At 36.2% G+C, this 12,499-nt stretch overlaps 1 protein-coding gene across 1 annotated transcript in view; it reads left to right on the top strand.

The window, feature by feature from the left end:
• The first annotated feature begins 490 nt into the window (after nucleotides 1-490).
• Nucleotides 491-12,499, top strand: part of SGCA (sarcoglycan alpha) — a 59,042-nt gene continuing 47,033 nt past the window's right edge. The window contains exon 1 of the mRNA XM_058183368.1: nucleotides 491-544. Coding sequence (XP_058039351.1) covers nucleotides 505-544 — 40 coding nt within the window. The 5' untranslated portion in view covers nucleotides 491-504. The remainder of the gene's footprint in view (nucleotides 545-12,499) is intronic.

The following is a 12,499-nucleotide window of genomic DNA, read 5'->3' as shown; positions in this document are numbered from 1 at the left end:
GCTAGCCTCCTTCTTCCCCACCCCCAGAAATAATACTATTTGGTTGCATTGTATAACATCATTTGGTTATTGAATTACCCATTTTCTGGATTTGAGGTTTTGAATTACTTTACAGAGCACAGTAAATCCCCTATTCCACCCTAACCCACCCCGGCATTGATTAACATTTAGCACCTTGTGCAGATGTCCTAATATAATATGTATTTTGTCTGAATGCTGCACTGCACTGCCTCTCTGTATTATCTTACCTACGCTATTTAAATGCAAACACATTTTGGAATGAAGGACAAATTTAAGCTTAACATATGTATGCTGCTTCTCTATGGAGTATCTATTCCTGGAATAGGTTGATGCTGCCTCCTTGTGGCAGTTATGGGGCCTAAAACATGCCCCCCAGTTGGCACACATTATCTTAACCTTTGTTGGCGACAACACACATACATACACTGTCTCCCCATTTTCACACCAGCCTGCCCCTGTCAATCAAAGTTTTCCACTTGCAAGATGGCGGGACAGTACCTAACTGGGAGCTGTTTCCTCACAGGCAAGTTTATTCCTAGTTTTCTTCTGTATATGGAAGGATAGAAATGTGCAGCACCCTGGGTGTGCTTGTGTGTTCTTCTCTCTCTGGCTTAACTCTGTCCTGTATGAAGGTGCAGCTTTGCGCAGGGGCTGTTTATAAGGCTTCAAAAAGCCATGAGCAAAGATTGGAAAAGGAAGCTACAGTGAAAGTTGTTTCAAACTCGCTCAAGAGAAAATTCTCGTATGAATTTTCTTGCCTTTTGTACCTTTCCAACTTCCCAGGAATTGTATGCATTGTCAAAATTTCATGGAGATCATGTTTTATCTGCTTTCTCACGGTCTCTATCAGGCACCTTCTAATTTTAGTGAGCTGCAGTTCCTTTTGTGGTTTGGAGCAGATGGTTGTTCCCTGTTTGCTGAAGAAAATAGAGGAACATAGAATGGGTGGTGGCCTATATAAGAGGGGCCCAAAATCCAATGGTTGTAAAGTGCTGACTTTTGAGTTATATAGAGCTCTGGACAAAATAGGGGGGAAAAAATTCAGTAAGACATGGAGCCAAAATTCAGGAAAGTATCTTTGCTTGGGGGGAAAAATAGGGGTTTTTTTTGTTTTTTGTTTTAAAAAAGCAGGACCCATTATTTTTGAATGTTTTTATTTTTAGCAATGAGTAGGAGACGTGAATTTGTTCCAAGTATTTATTTATTTGTTTGCTTAGGTTTAGAGGCACTGGATTCTTGCTTTACTTATTATTATTTTGCATTAGTTTTTATTTTCTTTTATAACACTTTCATAAAATTATTAAAAAGAGTGAGAAAAAAAGTAAAGGTTCCCTATGAATTTTACACCATTAGTTGTTACTGACCATAGGGGGCAGTACTCATCTCCGTTTCAAAGCCATTAAGCCAGTGCTATTGGAAGACATTTCCATGGTCAAGTGGCCAGCATGACATCACAGCACTGTTACCTTCCCACCAAAGTGGTACCCATTTATGTACTTGCACTTGAATGCTTCCAGACTGCTAGTTTGGCAGAAGCTGGGGCAAGGATGGGTGCTCACCTGGACACGTGATGCTCGGGTTTTGAATCTGGACTGCCAGCTTTCCAGCCAATATGCCCAGTGTCTTAACCACTGAGCTACCGCAGAGAGGGAGAAGGAAGGAGAGCGGGAGGGAGGGGAGGGAGCGGTGTGGGGAGCAACCAACAGCTCATCTGCAGGACCAGGAAAAAGACCCAGGTTACTGTGACAAAGAACCCAACTTCCATGGCCCTACAAAATGACATTTTGATTAAAAATGTCCTGGAGTGCATCCACTTTGCCTGATCTTACTGGGCAGGCAGAAGTAGATGGTCTCTCAATAATTATGAGGTGTGTGTATGGGCATGTGTGTTAAGTCCTTCCCTGTTCATTACGCTAAATTTCCCTACTTGAAATTTTTATCCCCTGGTATAAAGTATATAATTTACCCCTTTAGTCTGAAGATCTGGCTGTTCCTCCAAGCAGCAGGATGGGGGATGAGGCAAGAAGCTGTTGGATGTGGTACCTGCTGGGAAAGGTGGCTTTGTTTATAATCTCTGTTTTTATTTATTTTTGTGAGATGTCTAGAATTTTTATGTGAAATAGGTAGTTGACTACAAATTGTCCACAACTTATAATCATTTGTTTAGAGACCATTCAAAGTTACTACTGCACTGAAAAAAGTGACTTATGACTATTTTTCATACTTATAACCATTGCAGCAACCCAATGGTCACTATAAAATTTGGATGCTTGGCAACTGGCTCATACCATTTATGCTGATTGTAGTGTGTCCTGGGATCATGTGATCACTTTTTGAAACCTTCTGTCAAGTAAAGTCAATGGGGAAACCAGATTCATTTAACAACCTGTGTTACTAACTTAACAATTGCAGTGATTCACTTAACGACTATGGCAAGAAAGGTCATAACATGAGGCAAAACTCATTTAACAACTGTCTCAGTTTAGCAACAGAAATAGAATAGAATAGAATAGAATTTTATTGGCCAAGTGTGATTGGACACACAAGGAATTTGTCTTGGTGCATATGCTCTCAGTGTACATAAAAGAAAAGATACCTTCATCAAGGTACAACATTTACAACACAATTGATGATCAATATATCAATATAAATCATAAGGATTGCCAGCAACAAGTTATAGTCATACAGTCATAAGTGGAAAGAGATTGGCGATGGGAACTATGAAACGATTAATAGTAGTGCAGATTCAGTAAATAGTCTGACAGTGTTGAGGGAATTATTTGTTTAGCAGAGTGATGGCCTTCGGGAAAAAACTGTTCTTGTGTCTAGTTGTTCTGGTGTGCAGTGCTCTAAAGCATCGTTTTGAGGGTAGGAGTTGAAACAGTTTATGTCCAGGATGCGAGGGATCTGCAAATATTTTCACGGCCCTCTTCTTGATTCGTGCAGTATACAGGTCCTCAATGGAAGGCAGGTTGGTAGCAATTATTTTTTCTGCAGTTCTAATTATCCTCTGAAGTCTGTGTTTTTCTTGTTGGGTTGCAGAACCGAACCAGACAGTTATAGATAATAATTCCTCTGTAGAATTGGATCAGCAGCTCCTTGGGCAGTTTGAGCTTACTGAGTTGGCGCAGAAAGAACATTCTTTGTTGTCCTTTTTTAATGATGTTTTTGATGTTAGCTGTCCATTTGAGATCTTGCGATATGATAGAACCCAGAAATTTGAAGGTTTCTACTGTTGATACTGTGTTGTCAAGTATTGTGAGAGGTGGAAGTATGGAAGGGTTTTTCCTAAAGTCTACCACCATTTCTACGGTTTTGAGTGTGTTCAGTTCCAGATTGTTTTGGTTGCACCACAAGGCTAGTCGTTCGACCTCTCGTCTATATGCGGATTCGTCATTGTCTCGAATGAGACCAATCACTGTTGTGTCATCTGCGAACTTCAGTAGCTTAACAGATGGATCATTGGAGATGCAGTCATTGGTATACAGAGAGAAGTGGGGAGAGCACACAGCCTTGGGGGGCCCTGTGCTAATTGTACAGGTATTTGATGTGATCTTGCTTAGCTTCATCTGCTGCTTCCTGTTTGTTAGGAAGCTTGTGATCCACTTACAAGTCTGTTCCGGTACCCGTAGCTGGTTTAGCTTAGTTAGAAGAATGTCTGGAATGATGGTATTGAATGCTGAACTAAAGTCTACAAAAAGGACCCTTGCATAGGTCTTTGGAGACTCAAGATGTTGTAGCATGTAGTGCAGAGCCATATTAACAGCATCATCTGTTGATCCATTTGCTCGGTATGCAAATTGCAAGGGGTCTAACAGCGGATCCGTGATGGTTTTCAGGTAGGAAAGCACTAGCCTTTCAAAGGTTTTCATGACTCCAGATGTTAAAGCAACTGGTCTGTAGTCATTCAGTTCCTTGATGGTGGGCTTCTTCGGCACTGGGATGATGGTAGAGCGTTTGAAGCAAGAAGGAACATAACACATCTCTAGTGATTTATTGAAAATATGGGTGAAGATGGGGGCCAATTGGTCAGCACAGACTTTTAAGCAAGAAGGAGTTATCTTGTCTGGGCCTGGAGCTTTTCCTGGCTTTTGTCTGTGAAATAGGTCCTGCACTTCCTTTTCTGTGATCACTAGGGGTTGTGAACCCAATGAAATGGGGTCAGTTGTAGGAGGCTTGGCTGTTGTTGATGTGTCTGAGATGGGGGTTGTGGAGATAGGTGGCTGTAGTTTCCTTTCAAACTTGCAGTAAAACTCATTCAGATCATCTGCCAGTTGTTGATTACCTTCAGCCTGGGAAGGAGGTTTGCCATAGCCGGTGATATTTTTAAGAGTTTTCCACATGTTTGCTGGTTCATTTGCTGAAAACGGATTCTTTAGCTTTTCAGAGTAGCTTCTTTTTGCTGCTCTTATCTCCCTTGTTAGTGCATTTCTGGCCTGATTGTATAGCAATCAACAATTTTGGCTTAATTGTAATCATAAATTGAGGTCTATCTATACTGTAAATTCTGTGAATAAGCAAACCTGATTTAGTTTTTTGAATTTGTTTGGTGTTCCTTCCTTCCCTCCCTGTGACTCCTGGTAACTGCCTTGACAGGTTCCTGTAATTTTCTTGGCAAGTTTTTGGATATGGTTTGTCTTTACCTCCTTCCTTTGAGCTTTAAGAAAATTATTGGTCCAAAATCACTCAGCTGGCTTAGTGCCTAATGCAGAACTCAAACTCCCAGTCTCTTACTTTCTAGTTAGGTCCCTTAATCACTACACCAAACTGGAGATCTTTTCTGTCATAATAAAATGGGGGAAATAAATGCATGACATCTTTAAAGATCAACAGATTTATTTTTACTTTAAATTGTCTTCATGTTTTTAGGAATTACACCCAAATGTGTGCATATGCTTGTCTATCTATATGCATCGTCCAAATAAATCTATTACAGAATGAAGATTCATTGAAACTTGTGCTATATTTTATAGTACTGGTGCAGCTGATAAAGTTGATAAATAGATTTTTTTTCCAACTTCCCAATATACAGTGGATCTGAGATAAACTAACCGTATCAAAAGTCACCTAACTGGCTTAAAGGAAGTCTAATTTCCCCCTGTCCAGCACCTGAACCACTACATTGCATTGATTCTCACACAGGTGCATATGTACAGACCCACCCACCCACCAAAACTTATTTAAAAGTAGGTTCCATATATCACAAAATTAAATCTTTATGTGTGCTAAGCAAGTCACATGCTCTCAGTAAGAAAAGAATTGCTTTACTTAAAATCCTACATTGTTTGCACTAGCAATAAAGAGTGTTTCCTCCTCCTTTCCCTGGATAAGAGGGTTCTTCTCTCCAAGAGGAGAGGAATTTGATATTTTTGATTCTCTGTATATTTCCTGCCCAGTCTGGAAAAATAGGAACCGGGAAGGTTTTGAATCCAGCAGAGTCAAATTTCTGATCTGGCTATGATACACTTCTTGATCTATTATCCACCTTCTGACATTCTCCTTCTCCTGATAATATCCCATGATATCGATATGGATCTCTATTAATGGATGGGAATAAGGAAATTATAAAGAACTGAAGGAATTCTGCTTGGAGGATTCCAAGAAGAAGAAATAGTATTTTCATCCATCCTCTTGGGGGCGACAGGGGCCTTATTGGCGTACACAAGATATTCAGGAAATGGGAAAAGGAACTTCTTACTCAATAGGTGTTAAGCTTTCTGTATCAGGAACTTTTCTGTGAATCTTGCTGATGTGAGAAAATAAATATTCTAAGGGAAAAAGATCTAATCATGTCTGGAAATAAATCAAGCAGAGCTGAGAAAAGTCTGTAACATTAACATTGTTTAAATATCACAACAACAACAACAAAAAGAAAATTGAAGCTAGAGAGCAGATAAAACACCATCCTTCCATCAAAACTAATGATTAGAAGCACATAAAGTAAAAAAAAAATCAGTTTAGTTGGACTTCTGCACAAATAGAAGTTGGGTTTCAATATATAAGCTCTTACTTGCATAAAAGTAATGACTATTGGACTTTGAAGAAGCAGGGTGGGAAAAATATTGACTCCTTTGAACTTTGAAGATTCATGAGAATTCCATAGACAGCTGCAAAAACAAACAAATAGATCATCAAATAAATCAAAGTTTTCACTCAAGGCACAAATTACCAAATAAAAATTATTATACTTCAAACACATTATGCAAAGACCTAGCTCTGTGGAGACAATTGTAATACAAGGAAAGGTGGAAGGAAGGTGAAGAAGAGGGCAGCCAGAAGCAAACTGAATAAAGTCAATTACAATGGTGATGGGGGCTCCATCGGAAGAACTGAAAAACCAAGTTAGGGGCAGATAATCAATAGAGATATTTATATTCTGTTTAGTACCAAAATTTTCCATCCAATTTAAAACAATTTGGAACCACAATTAAAGAAGCCAACCCAAAATGCAATGGATTAAATTGAACAACTGTAATAATTAGAAATAAACAAATAAAAGAAGAAATGATAGGAGGGTAACTTAGGGAACATAGAATGGATTTTTCTCTGAAGTCAAAGAAAGGTTAGTGATTTAATAGCTGATCTTTTTTTTTTTTTTTTAATAAAAAAAGTTTTATTTTTACAATCTTATCAAATAATTCATCCAATGTACAGTTATATACAATTAGTCGGGCCTGCCCAGTCACCACCCCCCTTTTTAACCTTCTTCCCTCTTCTACCTTCTTTTACTTTCCAAACCTTCCTCTCCTTCTCTTATCTACCTCCTCTCCTCCCTCCACCCTACACTCTTCTCCCTCTTCTACCCCTCTTCCTTCCTCTTCTCCTCTTTCCTACCTCCTACTCTCTCTTTTTTCCCTCCCCACCGTTCTAAAATGGCAACTGGTCAGACCCGACCCTACATTAATTATATTTATACATCTTCAATAATCCCTGTACATTAACCATCACTCCATCACTAACCTCAACCCCCAATTCCTTCCCTTTACCCCCACCCCCCACCCCGACTTCCCAGAACAAAATGCAGGGTATCAAAACTAACAATCATAATCTAAAATCCTAAATTATAATCTCTAGTCTCTCCACGCTTATTCACACTCTCAATTCCCCTCTCCTTCAAAAATATATCTAATACAAATTATTTCCTAAATTTACTCATATGCTATTTGATATTTTTTTATCTGATACTTATTTTGAATATAATCAATCCACATTTTCCATTCTAAAATATATTTTTCTTGTGTATAGTCTTTCAAGTAAGCAGAGATTTTGCCATTTCTGCCAGATTTGATACTTTAAGAGTCCATTCTTCAATTGTAGGTAATTCTTCTTTCTTCCAATATTGAGCAATCAAAAGTCTTGGCTGTTATTAAGTTCAGAATCAATTTAGTCTCTATAGCTGTACAATCCATAATTATTCCTAGTAAAAAGAACTGCGGGTAAACTTAATCTTCTTTTCAAAATATTCTGCATGATCCACCATACTTTAATCCAAAATGCTTTAACTTTTTGCAAGTCCACCATATATGATAATAAGTAGCATCTTCACAATCACATCTCCAGCATTTAGCCTGTACATTAGGATACATACATGACAATTTTTGGGGTCTAAATGCCATCTATAAAACATCTTATAAAATTTTCTCTCATATTTTGCGCTTGTGTAAACTTAACATTCCTCACCCAAATTCTTTCCCAAGTTTCCAACATTATTGTTTGCTGAAAATTTTGTGCCCACTTAATCATACAATCCTTAACCTAATCAGTCTCTGAATCTATTTCTACTAATACATTATACAACCTCTTAATATGCTGTTGACCTTGATCTCTCATTTGTTTTAACAAATTATCCTCAATTTGCTTAACACCTATTTTTGATCTAATTTCCATCTAGCTTGTAGTTGTCCATATTGGAACCATGTATAATTTTTCCTTCTTCCCCATCTTTTCTCTAGATTTTAATTGTAACTCCCCTTTTCCATACAAAGAAGTTCTTTATAAGTAACTACCTCCATCTTTTGATATATATTTATATTTTCTATCATGTGTCTCGGTTTGCCCATATTGGAATCTTTCCATCTAATTTGTATTGATATTTCCTCCAAACCCTCAATAATGCATTTCTAATTATATTATTTTTAAATATTTTATCAACTTTCTTATCATATAATAAATAGGCATGCCACCCATATAACAAACCATAACCTTCTATATTCAGAACTCTTTCCTCAGTTAAATTAATCCAATCAGTAATTAATGATAAAACAACTGCTTCATAATACAATTTTAAATTAGGCATTTTAAGACCCCCCCTTTCCCTTATATCCTGCATTATTTTTAATTTTATTCTTGGTTTTTTGCCCATCCATACAAATTTACTAATCCCCTTTTGCCATTCCTGTAATTTAATATCATTCTTAAACACCGGTATCATTTGAAACAAAACAAAAACCTGGGCAAAACATTCATTTTATAGCCGCTATTCTTCCCAGCAAAGATAGTCGTAACTTCTTCCAACTCTCCATTTCTTTCCATACCTTCTGCCACAATACCTCATAATTATTTTTGTATAATTTAACATTTGAAGCTGTAATATATATTCCTAAATATTTAACCTTTTTAACGATTTCAAAACCTGAAGTTCTTTCTAACTCTTCTTTTTGTTGTATATTCATATTTTTAGTTATCATCTTTGTCTTTTGCTGATTCACCTTAAATCCAGATACTTTACCATACTGACCAATTATATCTTTTAAACCAGTTACTGAGTATATTGGTTGAGATACAGTAACAACCAGGTCATCTGCAAAAGCTCTTAATCTATAATCTTGATGTTTAACTCTAATTCCCTTTATTCGATCGGAACCACGTATGTTATTCAGAAGAATTTCTAAAGTTAAAATAAAAAGTAATGGGGACAAGAGACATCCCTGTCTCGTCCCTTTCTCAATTTTAAAAGTTTCTGTTAACCCACCATTTACTATTATTTGTGCTGTTTGCTTCTGATATATTGCTTTAATTGCACGAATAAAATAATCCCCAAATTGCATTTTTTCTATTACTTTAAACAAAAACTGCCAATCCAATCTATCAAAAGCTTTTTCAGCATCCAAAAAAAGGAATGCCGCTGATACTTGGTTGTTTCGTTCCAAATATTCAAGTAAATTTACGATTTGCCTCACATTATATCTCATCTGCCTACCCTTAATAAATCCTGACTGATCATTATGAATTATTTGATTCATCACTGGCATTAATCTATTAGCCAATATCTTGGTAAATATCTTGTAATCAGTATTTAAAAGTGATATAGGCCTATAATTCTCTGCTTTAATACCATCTCGATCTTCCTTCGGTATTAACGAAATAAAGGCTGTCCTCCATGAAGGGGGAACATCTCCTCCCATTTGAATTTTATTAAATAACTCTTTAAGTGGTTCAACCATCTCATTTTGTAAATTTTATAATAAACAGCTGTTAAACCATCTGTTCCTGGTGCTTTACCGATTTTAAGTTGTTTAATTGCTAAGAAAATTTCCTCTGAAGTAATTAATTGATTCAATTCTTCTCTTTGATTTTCTGTAAGCTCACAAATATTTTGTTGTTGTAAATATCTTTCTATCTCTGTATCATCAACCATATCCCTAGAATATAACTTACTATAATACTCTAAAATGCTTTTTAATCAAGTTCTTTTGATAAACTTCCTTACCCTATATTCTATTTTATCAATCGTTCGTGATTTCTGTTTTTCCTTATTAAATAGGCAAGCCATCTTCCTGGCTTATTGGCATTATTAAACGTATTATGTTTTACATATTGTAAATTAATTGCTACTTGATCTGCCATCAACATATTAAACTGACCTCTCAATATATTTATTGATTCTTTTATTTTACTATTTCCTGGGCTATTTATCAATAATTGTTCTTTCTTTTAATTTCCTCTTCCAGTTCCTTTTTCTTTTCTGCAATTTATTTTGTATTTAATATTCATTTGTATAAGATTTCCTCTCATATAAGCCTTACTGAGTCCCAAATCATCTCTATAGATGTCTCTTTTTCATATTCATAATAAAAATTCTTTCATTTGTTTTTTACATTCATTTACATTTTGTTCATATTTAAACAAATTCTCATTCAACCTCCATGATCTCCTAGCCTCCTTTTCCCGATCAAATTCAATCCAAACTGGACTATGATCAGATAAAGTTCTTGAACAAATCTTCGTCTTCTTCACTCTAGAATACAAATCATTAGTAATCAAAATAAAATCAATCCTCGAAAATGATTGGTGCCTATCAGAAAAGAAGGTAAAATCCCTCTCTTCTGTATTATGTTCTCTCCAAATATCTCTTAATTCCAAGTCCTCCATCATTTCAAAAAGCCTTTGGTAATTTACCGCTTGATATCTTCCTTAAGCTTTTTTTGTCTTTTTGAGTATCCAACACACCATTCCAATCACCCATTAATATATATGATTTATAATCCCAAAATACTATTCTTTTATGTAAAAACTTGAAAAAATTTTCTTGTTGTTGATTCGGAGCATAAACTCCTATTAATAATGTCTTCTTTCCCTCCAACAAGAGTTCAATAGCAATGTATCTTCCTTGCTTATCCACCTCAATTAATTTTGCTGATATATCCTTCTTTATATATATAACTAAACCATTTTTTCTCCAAGAGGAGGCAACAAAATGTACTCCCAGTTTTGAATTTATCAAATATTTCTGGTCTAAAGATCTAATATGTGTTTCTTGTAAACAAGTAATGTCATTTTTAAATTGTTTCAAATAATGAAATACTTTCCTTCTCTTCTGCGGTGAATTCAAACCATTAACATTCCAAGATAATAGTTTAATTGCCATTATCGGCCAAAGGAAACTTTTGGAACACTAGCCGCAGATCACATTTTGCTTTAGGCCTTGCTCCTCCCACTGTTTCCGTTGTAGTAGTTGCCAGTTGTTGTTGTGCCTTCATCTCTTGTTCCTTGCGTTTAGCAGCAGCTCTTGTCAGCCTTTGTTCTTTTGAATCTGGACCCGTCATAGGTATTTCCAACACTTGTAATAAATCTTCTTCCATCGCAATCTGTTCTTGAACCTGCTTCACTTCTCTTTCCTTCACTTCAGTCTCCTTTCTTCTAGCATCCAGTGGAGAAAGACTTCCAACTTTTAATGCCTCAACATAAAATTCTCTCGCTTTTCCAACTGTATTGAGACGATGTACTTTCCCTGCATAATATACTATTATACCAGTTGGAATATCCCATCTATATTCAATCTGACGTTTTTTAAGTTCATTCACCAGGAAGGCAAATTCCTTTCTAGCCCTTAACATTTTTGGTGGAATTTCCTTTAATATTAAAATATCCTGACCAGCAATCTGAATCTTCTCCCCCTTATATGAGGCTTGCAAAATCTGATTTCTCACTGTTCTATTTGTAAAATAAATAACAACATCCCTTGGCAACTTTTTTTGCCTTGCTATCCAAGAATTCACACGATATATTTTATCAATTTGATAAGCCACATCTGCTGGACGAGCTGCTAATATCTCAGCAAATACTTCAGAAAAAATTTCCCTTAAATCCTCTTCTTTATTCTCTTTCAGACCACGAATTCTTAGAGCAAATTCCATATTTCTGTATTGTATCAAAACTATTTCATCATCTGTCTTTCCATTTTACTTTGAAATTCAGCCATTTTATTATCTAATTTTGAATTATGTTGCTTAATTTCTTCAACCTCCCCTTCCAATAAAATCACATTATTTGCCAAACTTTGTACTGCAATTACAAATCCTTCCTTAACTTCTTTATTTCCCACTTGAATTTCTGATATCTGCTCTTTCATTTCCAACATCTCCTCAGTTATTACTTTAAATTTTTCTTGCATAAAGTCTTTTAAATTCTCTTGTACCGCCTCTAAGTTCAATGTTCTAGTCTCCACTGTATGAGCTGGAGAGGCACCAGCTGAGGAGATTCCAGAGCCCTTTGTTACAGTAGACTTTAATTGTTTGGCTGCCATCTTCTATAAAATTATTTATTTATTTCCAACTTAATATTCAGTTTAAATCTTCTTAACCTCTGGGAAACACAGTCCTTTAAAGCTTTTAAAGCAATATTTAAAAAGAAAATCTCTCCTAGATTCTAGGCAGCAAAGAGTTAAAGAGTTAAAGCAGCAAGTAACATGCAAATTACCAACTGCAGACAAACGGGGAAAGTATCACTTTCGCTTTCCACTCGCTAACTTGTTAACAATTACTCCATTTTCTTGCTGTTTTCAAACTTGTTACAAAGTATCGGGAATCGCTTGGTTACTTGCATAAAGTTCTCCCACTTTCGTTCTGTCCGGTATAATCCTTTATTGTCCAAAATAAATCTCGGCGTTTGGTCGTGGTGATTGGTTCCGCCCAAGCAGAAGAATCCTCGGATCTGGAGCTCTTCGGGTTGCTGGAGGGAACTTAACCCTTCAAACCCC

The sequence above is a fragment of the Ahaetulla prasina genome, chromosome 4 (genome assembly GCF_028640845.1).
Source record: "Ahaetulla prasina isolate Xishuangbanna chromosome 4, ASM2864084v1, whole genome shotgun sequence".
In the NCBI taxonomy this organism is placed as follows: Eukaryota; Metazoa; Chordata; class Lepidosauria; order Squamata; family Colubridae; genus Ahaetulla; species Ahaetulla prasina.
This window is presented reverse-complemented; position numbering and strand designations above follow the sequence as displayed.